Below are 12,005 nucleotides of genomic sequence, written 5' to 3'. Positions count from 1 at the left end.
TTAAGTTAACCAAACTAGCCTTAAATTAGAGATCTTATATCATTCAGCAGCAAAAGTGGTTAGAAGAACAGGCTTACGTCACTACCATGTTAATGCGTGTGTGTGCTGTACATGCATGTTCTCAGCTGTGCCTGCTTCTGCGGAGGCCAGAGGTCAAGATTAATGCCTTCCTCTATCTCTTACCCCACCTTCACTTTGTTTTAAGAAAGGGTTTCCTTATGCATGCGTGGCTTGGATTTCAGCATAATGACCCACCCCCAAGCCCCAGGCTTCCACCTGTCTGCATCCCTGTTGCTGGGATTACAGATAGCTGCTCATCCAGCTTTTGTGTGTATACTGAGAAACCTCCTCAGCCCATTCACAGTACATTTTAAATTAAGATTGGAAACTCACACATAGGTCATACTGCCTGCCTTTCAGCTGGGGTCAAAAGTTGATTACATTGTGTAGCTGTCTTAACCCACAGTCAGTCAGGTAGGCAGGATCTGGTAGCCTAAGACAGAGGACACAACAGCCAGATTGTCTGCGTCTAAACACTAAGTCCTCCGCTTCCAACCTGAGTGACCTTTGGAGAGACAAGTCATCTCTTTGGGCCTTAGTGACAGGAAACAGCAATAAGACACACTGCATAGATTTGCTGTAGAACAGGGTAGAGCTTCGGAAGTTGCTACTCACCCATTTTATGGATGAGAAGGCAAAAACCTTTTTCAGCCTCCACTGTCATGTCAATGCATATGGCCCTGCCAAATAAGTGGACAGTAGAAAAGGGGCACAGGCCAGGAGTCTGGGAATTCAGAGGTACAAGTCTACCTCTGTGGCTGCTCACCTGTCACGGGTTTCTGTCAAGCCTCAGCTTCGCTATCTATACCATGACTGCAAATGCTGTCTCTGGGTGTCCTCCCGAGGGAAGAGATCATTACAGAAGGACGGATTGATGACTGGAATCATGGGTTTGAATTCCATAATCTTTATAGTTAACGTTGGGCTTTTGCATTTCTATGACGATGTGCCTCTGCTGGAAAATGGGGGTGATAAAAGTACTTACCTGGGGTGAGAAATGGACCTCAGTTGGTAGAGCACTTGCATAAACTCAGCATGGTGGTACATGCCTGACATCCCTGCACTCCAGAAGGCGGGACAGCAGGACAGGAGGATCAGGAGTTCAAGGTCATCCTTGGCTACAAGTAGACCTGCAGGAGACCTGGTCTCTAAACAAATTCATATAAAAGGGTTAATAAAACACTTTTTTGTGGGAGGGAACATCAAGGAGTGTTTTAATCAGAAAACATCAAGTTGATCTCTCTCCTTTAATCCTGTGGGTTCAGAGGATCAAACTCAGTTGTCAGACTTGGAGGCAGGCACCTTTAACCCACCTACCAGCCAGCCCCATATTATGGGCCACTAACAAAAACAGATGGAATGCATGGGGATTTGAACTGTGTGATCATTTTATACATAAGGGATGTTAAAACTGGGGGAGGGGAAGGTATAACAACTTACTTTAGCAGGCAGCCAGGAAAAGCCTGGTATGGTGGCTCTGTCCTTCCTGCACTCAGGGTGCTGAGGCTAGAAGACTGGGCATTCCAGACCAGCTGGGGCTACATAGACTTTTTCTGCGAAAGGGGGGTGGGGAGCTAATGAAATTAGGCATTAAGAGAAGAGAATAGCCACAATCGCTTTAGATGTGGTGCTCAGAGTATCTTCTTCATATGAACTCCTGAGAGATAGGTATTTCTAATGGCACATAATGGCATCTGATGTCCTTGCAGAGGATCTGAGTTTGGTTTCCAATTACCCGTGACTCCAACTCCATGGCATCCCGTTCCCTTTCTGGCCTCCACGGGCGCCAAGCACACGGTTCATGGACATACATGCAGACAAAACACCCATGCGCATTCAATAAAAATAAACAAACCTTTAAAATACAAAATGTAGAATTAAAAAGTTCTGAAATGTCACCATCCAGTTTAGGAGAATTACCAGGAGTGAAGTCACTTCCATCAGGACCCCAGGGCTGATCCTTCTCCTTGGCCACCCACAGGACATGCCAAAGCCCTCGGAGGCAGCGCGTCGCTGCTCTGGCCTGGCCCGCCGGGTACTCACAATCGCCTTCGCCCTCCTCATCCTGGGCCTCATGACCTGGGCCTACGCTGCAGGAGTACCTCTGGCTTCCGATCACTATGGCCTCCTGGCCTTTGGGCTCTATGGGGCGTTCCTCAGCGCGCACCTAGTGGCACAGAGCCTCTTCGCTTATCTGGAGCACCGGAGGGTGGCAGCAGCTGCGCGGCGCGCCTTGGCGAAGGGACCCCTGGATGCGGCTACTGCACGCAGCGTGGCACTTACCATCTCCGCCTACCAGGAGGACCCCGCTTACCTGCGCCAGTGCCTGACCTCCGCGCGCGCCCTGCTGTACCCGCGCACGCGGCTGCGCGTGCTCATGGTGGTGGACGGTAACCGCGCCGAGGATCTGTACATGGTGGACATGTTCCGGGAAGTCTTCGCCGATGAGGACCCCGCCACCTATGTGTGGGATGGCAACTACCATCAGCCCTGGGAGCCAGCGGAGGCGGCGGGCGCTGTAGGTGAGGGTGCCTACCGCGAGGTGGAGGCGGAGGACCCCGGGCGGCTGGCGGTGGAGGCGCTGGTGAGGACCCGAAGATGCGTGTGCGTGGCTCAGCGCTGGGGCGGCAAGCGTGAAGTCATGTACACGGCTTTCAAGGCACTGGGCGATTCCGTGGACTACGTGCAGGTGAGTGAGGGGTTTCTCCGGGGTACTTGTGAGTATATTACCCTCTTCCCCGTCAGAGAGAGTAGGGTGCATCCAAGGTCAGGCTGGGAGGTGGAGGCAGGATCAGAAATTCAGTCCGGTTTGAACTTTTATCAGTCCCCCAGTAGACCACTCTTTAATGTAGATAAGAGTCATTTCTGTCTTCTTAAGTGTGTGTGTGTGTGTGTGTGTGTGTGTGTGTGTGTGTTTCAGTCACACACACTGAAGACCGGAGACTATTTGATCATACATTCATCCATACAGCTAGCTACTCATTCACTTAATAAAATGATTCATTCACTTACGTACCCATCAACCTGTAATGCTTTCTTCCTTCATGTAATATGGAAGCTCTTTTACCGTTCTACCTGCCCACGTAATTTTCTGTACAACCAGTGTGGACCTCACCCACTTAGGTCTTCACTTACCTTTCCCACCCACTCCCCCGCTCTTTTCGAGTTTCTCTTCAGTGTTAACACTTTTGTCATCCATCCATCTATGAAATACAGACCTGATTCGACCATCCATTCATTAGACACACACTAATATGCTACTGTCTTGGTTTTCTTCGTGCCACCGTGAGAAAATACTCTAGCAAAAGCACCTTAAGGGAGGGAGGGCTTGCTTTGGCTCACAGTTCAAGGTTAATTCTTCATGAAGGGGCAGTTAAGGCAGCCAGGGCTTTAAGCCATTGCAACCACAGCCGGGATGTATGCTTGTGTTCAGCTCCCTTTCTTTTTATAGAATCTACGACCACAACCTGGGGAATGGCTTAAAGTGTCAATAAGCCTTTGCAAGCTGCAGCCCTGTGCCGGGTTCTGGTCTGATGCAGTTCCCTTCCTCTTCTCAGGTCTGTGACTCAGACACAAGGCTAGACCCCACGGCACTGCTGGAGCTTGTGCGAGTTCTAGATGAAGAGCCCCGGGTAGGGGCTGTTGGAGGAGATGTGAGGATCCTTAACCCCCTGGACTCTTGGGTCAGCTTCTTGAGCAGCCTTCGATACTGGGTAGCCTTCAATGTGGAGCGAGCTTGTCAGAGCTACTTCCACTGTGTGTCCTGTATCAGTGGTCCTCTGGGTGAGTGATCACAGTTTGGAGGGCTTGTGAGTGGGGAATGAGGGAAAAAGGGGAGGCAGAGACTGGTAAAGCTGAGGACAAAGAACTGGGATTTCAGATAACATAACAATGGGATCAGTGGGTAGAGATGGAGTTAGAGCTCAGCTGAGTTTACTGGAGAGATGCTGAGAAAGGGAAAAGGATGGAGATTGGGGAAGTGGCTGCAAAAGGGGCTTGTACAAGGGAGTGAGATGAGATTGGTGTTGAGATGGGGTTGAGCAGGGCACTGAGGATGCAGTGGCTTTGTCCGGAGTGCATGGTCAGGTGACAAACACATTGGAATGGGTTTGAGCCTAAGACTTGGGATGTTTGGGGTGGGGCATTAAGGTACAAGGATTGAGATGAGGAAGCATGCAATGGGAAACAGAATACTGTCCACATCAGAGGCTGATGCTTGGGTACTCCCCCCTCTACCTAGGCCTATACAGAAACAATCTCCTGCAGCAGTTCCTGGAGGCCTGGTACAACCAGAAGTTCCTGGGCACCCACTGCACATTTGGGGATGACAGGCACCTCACCAACCGCATGCTCAGCATGGGCTATGCTACCAAGTAAGTTAAGGGGACCAAGCGCTCAAATGTGTGAAGCAAGTAGTGCCTTTGATGGAGAGAGACAGGGGGAGAGAGAGACTGAGGACAGATGCCATAAGAGGCGGAGAAGCCATTTGTATTCAGCCAATGGCCTTCCGAGAGTTTGATATTAGGAGAAAATTTGAAATATTGTAAAAGTTGGAAAGGGTTTTCATGGACTCCTTTCATTAGATTGTCTTCACCAAGCAAGATGAGGTGAGGGCGTGGTAATTGCCCATGGAAGAGGCAAGGTGGGCAGTTGGAGTGGGCTGTACCGTAGAGACAAGGCCAGCATGGGAGTGAAGTGAGACGGATGAGCTGAGTTAATAGGCCGAGTGAAAACAATGACAAATGCAGCAAGACACAGAAGAGTGCCTGACCGTCCCTCAGCACTCTGGTGACAATATGAATTTGGTTGCTAAGTCTCTGTTGGATGCTCTAGAGGCACCTCTCTAGGCAAAGGAAGACAGGTTCTTCCTTGCTTTGAGGGGACCAACATAGGATGTTTTGTGACTTTCCCCAGGGAAGGAGTAGTGATCTAATTTAATTTTTGTTTCTGCCACAAATATCCTTAACAGAAAGCAAAGCAAAACAAACAAACAAAACAAAAAGAAACCTTGAGAGGGCTTGTTTATTTGTCTTACGACAATCCCTGATCCCAGTGCCTTACTGAACGTCAAGGCAGGAACTCACTCACGTACCAGTGACATCACACCCACATCCCAAAGCAGAGAGATGAATGGAACTTAGCAGGCTGCTGTCTTCTACTTAGTCCATGGCTAGCCTTCTCCACTCTCACACCGCTTAGCGTCTGCCCTGTGTCTTGCCACTTTCAGTGAACAGTCAAGACAGTTCCCCACAGACAGGCCAAAGACCAACCTGATCTAGACGGCTCCTCAGTGAGGGTTTTCTTCCCAGGTGGTTCTCCATTGAGGCAAGTTGACTCTAACTGGAGCAGACTTAAATAGTCGTCGATTTGCCCCGGGGAACAAATGACATACCAAAACAAATAAACAACAAAGCAAAACAAAATCTACCCACGTTTAACATGGCGCTAGTGAGATTCCTGGGTTTACTTATGCGTGAATGATTCTGAGGCAGCTTTGACAGCTTATAAGAACGGCATCTGGAGAGCTCCCTGCATACCTTACAAGCAGCTCCACTGAAGAATTCCACCCCCCCTTGCCATACACACCTCCCTTAGGAGGGTTCTTGTAACATGTTAAGCTTCCTGAGTCTGGGTCTTGTAAGTTAGTTCTAGGAGATTCAAATAACTCTTTAAATCTCCAACAGTCTTTCCACTGGAAAAAAAATGTTTCAAGTTTGGAGAAAACTGCTAGTTTGGGACAATCTCATTTTAGCCTAGGACAGAAGACCAGCATGGGTCCCCTTGTGAAAGGCTCATAGAACCGTCACCAAAAATCAATCATGGAGGACTCTGAGGAGAAGATTGGCATCTACCAGCATCCTCTAGACATCTGGTTTGGGTACAAACAGCAATGGCAGAAGCAAATGGGGCATGAAGGGTGCCAAATGACACAAGAAAGAGACTGTCAAGTACTGCCCTTGGCAATAGACTAGTTTGACTAATGTTGCCTAATGAACTGCTTCTGACTACTTGTGACTTGGAAAAGGAACACCATCTAACCTTGATGGGTGTGGTTAGGCCATGGCGGGACAGATTAATTCTTTCTGCCTCAGCCACAGGAAGGGGTCCAGTCCAACTGCTCTTTTCAAAATGTCTTATGCAGAGAGTGACCTGGGTGGCAGACAGTCTTCTCTTGCTCCTCATGGCAGGACCTGCCAATTTAGTCAGCGCTTAGTCAAGTCACCGACGGTGTTAGTGTGGGTGACTATTGTATTAGTCATGTCTGTAGTAATGGTGTTAGTCACAGGAGAAACGGCAGCAGCTCACATTGAGCAGTTACTAGAAACTGCTTGGCATTTCGATCTTCCTGCCATCCTGCTGCTATAAATATGAAATGATGGTATAGGTCCACAGAAAGGATGCTTAGAAGGGTAAAGAGATGGTTCATCGGTTAAGATGACCTCTTCCAGAGGACTCAAGTTGAATTTTAGCACCCACATCTGGTGTTCACAATTGCCTCTACCTCCATCTACAGAGGACTTGACATACTCTTCTGGCCTCCTTGTGCATCCATATATGTGGACATTCACGGCCCCCCAGACACACACACACACACACACACACACACACCACACACAGGCCAAAAAAAAATCAAATAAAACAAACCTTTCAGAGAGGGTAAGTACGATAGTTAGAATTGTCAATTTGGCAGGATGTATGATCACCTCGAAGACAAATCTCTGCCATGTCAGTCAGGGACTTTCTGATTAGGTTCATAAAAACAAACAAACAAAAAATTCTCATCCTAAATGTGGGCAGCACCATTTTGTGGGGTGAGGTGCCCCAGACTGGGTTCGAAGAAGCCAGCTGGGCCAGCCACGCTGCCTTGGCTGGTAGGGGTACGAGGACCAGAGCTGACTGCTATAAACAGCCCACTGGGCTCTGCTCAGTGCTTGAGCCCACTCAAGCACATGCACAACACACCATGCGTCCCTCTCTGCTTCCTGTCCATGTGATCAGGTGACTCATATTGCTGTCTCTGGGCTTTCCCTTCCATGCTAGACTTTATCTCTCAACTATGAGCCATAATAAACCCTTCCTTCCTTAAGCTATTGTTGTCAGATGCTTTGCCAGTGATAACAATACAAACACAGAAGAGACAGAAATGGGGGGACAATAGTTCTGAAAGTGGTCACTTTGAAATTCTGCCAACTGGACAGGACAGACACGTCAGCAATGAACAGCACTGGCGACTATGGGAGAGGACCTAGTTTCAATTGCCAGCACCCACAGGACAGCTCACAGTCACCCAGGACTCAGTCTATAACTCTGTGATGCCCTCTTGCGACCTCCTTAGGCACCATGAACACGTATAGCATACATACATCCATGCAAGCAAAACATTAAAGCAAATAAATTTACCTTAAAATGTAAAACTCCTGCCCAGGCCCCAGGGAGGAAACCACTGATACCTTTCTTTCTCTGTGCCTGTCAGGTATACCTCGCGCTCCAGATGCTACTCGGAGACGCCCTCCTCCTTTCTTCGTTGGCTGAGCCAGCAGACCCGCTGGTCCAAATCTTACTTCAGAGAGTGGCTATACAACGCCCTGTGGTGGCACCGCCACCACGCGTGGATGACCTACGAAGCGGTGGTCTCAGGTCTCTTCCCTTTCTTCGTGGCTGCTACGGTGCTAAGGCTCTTCTATGCAGGGCGCCCGTGGGCTCTGCTCTGGGTGATGCTGTGCGTACAGGGCGTGGCACTGGCCAAGGCAGCCTTTGCAGCCTGGCTCCGCGGTTGCCTGCGCATGGTGCTGCTGTCACTCTATGCACCACTTTACATGTGCGGCCTACTGCCCGCCAAATTCCTGGCGTTGGTTACCATGAATCAAAGCGGTTGGGGCACCTCCGGCAGGAAGAAACTGGCGGCTAACTATGTCCCCGTATTGCCCCTAGCACTCTGGGCTCTACTGCTGCTTGGAGGCCTGGTCCGCAGTGTGGCCCAGGAGGCCAGAGCTGACTGGAGTGGCCCATCCCGAGCAGCCGAAGCCTACCACCTTGCTGCTGGGGCCGGTGCCTATGTGGCCTACTGGGTGGTAATGCTGACAATGTATTGGGTAGGCGTGAGGAGGCTGTGTAGACGGCGGAGCGGTGGCTACCGTGTCCAAGTATGAGTCTGGGCAGGAAGATGCCCCTGCGGGCTGTTTAAAGAAGCAGACGGAGTCTTTAAGAGTCATGGATTTCATGGGGACTCGGTTGACCTTCTCTCTGAAATGAGGAAGTCATTCAGGATTCTTCAGTATGGACTGTATTTGAATTCAGACTTCTGGGTCTCTGGGGAGGGGTAATTTATTGATCAGGGAGTGGGGTTGTAGGACCAGGGCCAGAAGGTCTCCGCTTTCTCCCTGTTGCTTTTTAATGTTTGTACTGTATGATATAAATGTGTTATTTATTTTCTTCCAAGTGCCTCTTCCCACTTTTTTTTTTTTTTTTTTTTTTTGGTCACGGAGAATTTGGTACACAAGGCCCTGTCTGGTGTGATGGAAGTTTGCGCCTCCACAGGGCATGCTCCTTCCTAGAAACCTAGGTTCTATCTTCACAAAACCGTTATTCAAGACAGGGAGCCAACCATTAGAGCACTGGTTTGTTTTCCAGAGATCCTGAGTACAATTTCCAGTGCCCTCATGGTGGCTCGCGATCTGTGTAACTTCAGTGCTGGAAAATCTAACACCTTTTCCTGGCTTCCATGGGTGTAGTGCACAGACACGTGCGTGCAGATAAAGCACTCATACGTCTTAAATATGAGAGAAAATGCGTTTCTTAGCCAGAGGATGCACACCTATAATCCCCACCGCCTGGCAGTGGGATGCAAGATGAGAAGTTCTCCGCCATTCTCAGTTGCTTCCGTGTCTTGTTGCTGTGAGAAATTATCCTGACAAAAGCGCAAAGAAGGAAAAAACGTTTCTATGGCTTAAAATTCTAGGCCACCGTCCATCACTGCAGGGGAGTCAAAGCTGGGGTAACTCGGCAGATCACATCCGGGGTACCTCGGCAGATCACATCCGGGGTAACTCGGCAGCTCACATCCAGGCAGGAGCAGAGAGCGATGGATTAATGCACCCACTACTTGCTTCTCAGCTCACTTTATTATCAATCCAGTGTCCAGCCCATAAAATGGTGCTGCCTACGTTTCGGTAGCCTCATCCCACCTCCATGTACCCAGATAAAATCGTTCACAGGAAGGCCACTCTAATTCCTGAGTGTCAAGTGGACAATCAAAACTAACCATCACACTTTGCTACAAAGGGAGTTCAAGGTCATTCTGGGCTCCACGAAATTTTGTCTCACTAAGGTTCTCTTGAACTCAGTTTCCTTAACTACTGTACCTCTTTCTTTTTGTGGAGGGCAACATTTCATGAAAAGGCTGGTATAATACGATTTTAGTAAATTGATCATTTGTTTATCCACAGCCATAATCTAACATTTCCATCACTCTCCAGGCAACTTTAGACCCACTGGTGGCCAGCAGTCCTCCCAATTCCCCTTCTCCACTCACACACATTCGAGGTGGCCACTGATTTTGTCTGTGAATTTGCCTGTTCTAGATAGTTCATATAAATGGAATCAGGAATTGTGACATAATTCAGCCTAACACACTCAGAACTCATTCATGCTATTGACTCTCTGACTAACACCTCTTTTATTTTTGAACAGCATACCATAACAGGGACATACCTATCTTTTATCTACCTTATTATCAGGTGACAGATATTTAGGTTGGAACTTGATGTTCTTGGAACTATGACATTCTTCAGTGGGTTCTTTGTGGGGGCCTAAGATTTTAGTTTCCTTGACAATACACTTAGGAAAAGAACTCCTAGGCCTCCCTTATAGTAATTCTTAACTAGTATTATTTTCAGACAGATTCTTATAGAGCACAAGTTAGTCTCAAACATGGCAAGGATGACCTTGAGCTTCTGATCCTCCAGCCTTCATCTTCTGAGTTTTGGAATTATAGACACAAATCAACACATTACCCGTAACGTTCAGAGGACAGAACTGGGGACTTTGAGCATGCGAGTCAATTACCCCACTAACTAAGCCACATCAACAACCCCAGCCATGTCACTAATTTTGTTCTCTTTGTACTCATGTTTGTGCATGTGTGCACATTCATGTGACTGTGTGCAAACACCTAGAGGTAAAAGAATATGTCACCTCAGCATCTAGTCCTCAATTTCCATTATGTTTGAGGTAAAGTCTCTAATTAGCCGCTGCATCTGCTAGCCTTGGCTGCCACACGTTTCCTAGGATATCCCTGGAAGGTGGAAGTGAGAGAGACATCAGGAGTTCAGGGGTATCCTTGTCCAACCTAACCAAGAAAACACAAGCTCCAAACTCAGAGAGAATCTCTGCCCCAGAGGAAGAGATAGAACATGACAGAAGACATTCGAGACACTCGTGAACTCCAGATGCACAAACAGGCGTGAAAATCTGCACAAAAAGTACTCATAGCCTCGCACAGTCAAAAATTCTTTTCTTACCACAGGAGAAATACAATTACATGGGTTCTGGGGATTTGAACTTAGGTCCTCCTGATTCACTGCAAGTCCTTTGCTCACTGAGGCATCTTTCCAGATTCTAGTTCTTGAAGGAACTGCCAGACTTCCCTATCGGGGCTACTCTGTTTCACCTCACTGCTAGCAGAATGAGGCTTTTGGTCTCTCTCCCCGAACGTATTACCTAACATTTTAATTACAAGCTGTGCCAGTGGCTGCAGTTTGTTTTCTCTTTGCGGTTTTGACTTCCGTTTCCCTATGACTCATGTTGACTCTCACTGTTGAAAACCCAAGCCAATCACATGACTAGCACCCCCCACTGCACCTATCTCCCATTCCACAGAATTGGTCATCAAATTAAGTCTATTAATTATAGCCACATTGTTAAACCCATGGCCTTCCCACTGAGGGATGTTCTCTTCACTTGAGTGTTAGGAAGAAACAGAGGTTCCAGCAATGTGCTCCTTCTATTTGTTCTGGGCTGGGGATGTTGCTTAGCTGCTAAGGTGCTTATCTAGTATGCATTAAGCTGAGTTTCAACCCAGCACTGCATAAACTACGTATGTTAGTGCAGACCTGTTATACCTGCACTTGGAAGCGGTGGGAGGACCAAGGTCACAGCCTCTTCTTTCTCTTCACTGCCTATGTGTGGATGAAACTATGATCAGGCAGCCTTCCTCTCCCTGCCTCTATGCCTTTCTCTGCCTAGTGTCAGGCCTTTCCTACCATGGGATAGACGGACAGATTAACACATGGACACAGACACACACACAGCATATTCAAAAAGAAAAGAAAGAGGGTTGATAGCAGGGAGGGAAGGGAAGGAAGGGAGGGACAGATAGTGTGGCCTGTCACTAGCAAGACTAAGCCATGTTTAGAAGATTGGAAGACTGCCTTTTGCTATCATCCTTGGAAGGGGAAAGGAGCTGAAGAATGCTAATAATTAATCTTGTCTAGGGCCAGGGATTTACAGCAAGTTGCAACAGTACATACAGACCTAACAGGCACAGAACATTAAGTTCTACCTCCATCACTGCATGAAACTGAGCTTAGAAGTGCACACCTGTCTTACCAGCACTCGGGAGGTTAAGGAAGGTTATGTGAGTTTTATTTAGGCAATACAGGGTTAAATAAGCCTTCATCTCAAAAGCTAGCCATCATGTCAATCATGTCACCGGGAACATGGGAATGGGGATTGCAGGGTGAGTGTATAAGGAGTTGGGGCTGATCAGAGCAAGTGAACTGTGCAAGAAGTGGGAAGTGAGCTCAAGTTCAAAGGGAAGTTATTTCAAGAGCCAGAAAGAGGGTGGGTGAAGGTTCAGACATGGACCAGAGCTCTCAAAGTTCAGGAGGCTGAATCTAAGGCCTCCTGAAAAGTAACAAGAAAGGTGTGAGAAGAGATAAAGGCTA

General features: G+C 48.1%; 1 protein-coding gene across 1 annotated transcript; it reads left to right on the top strand.

The window, feature by feature from the left end:
• Positions 1 to 2,044: 2,044 nt before the first annotated feature.
• On the top strand, positions 2,045 to 8,210 carry HAS1 (hyaluronan synthase 1; the record flags this gene model as incomplete). The annotated part of the gene is made up of 4 exons (XM_080941630.1): positions 2,045 to 2,749; positions 3,618 to 3,843; positions 4,301 to 4,433; positions 7,535 to 8,210. The coding sequence occupies 4 exons, from the start codon at positions 2,045 to 2,047 to the stop codon at positions 8,208 to 8,210; spliced, it is 1,740 nt and encodes a 579-aa protein (XP_080797756.1).
• Positions 8,211 to 12,005: the final 3,795 nt, after the last annotated feature.

This window comes from Micromys minutus (assembly GCF_963924665.1).
Source record: "Micromys minutus genome assembly, chromosome: 30".
NCBI classification, from domain to species: Eukaryota; Metazoa; Chordata; class Mammalia; order Rodentia; family Muridae; genus Micromys; species Micromys minutus.
This window is presented reverse-complemented; position numbering and strand designations above follow the sequence as displayed.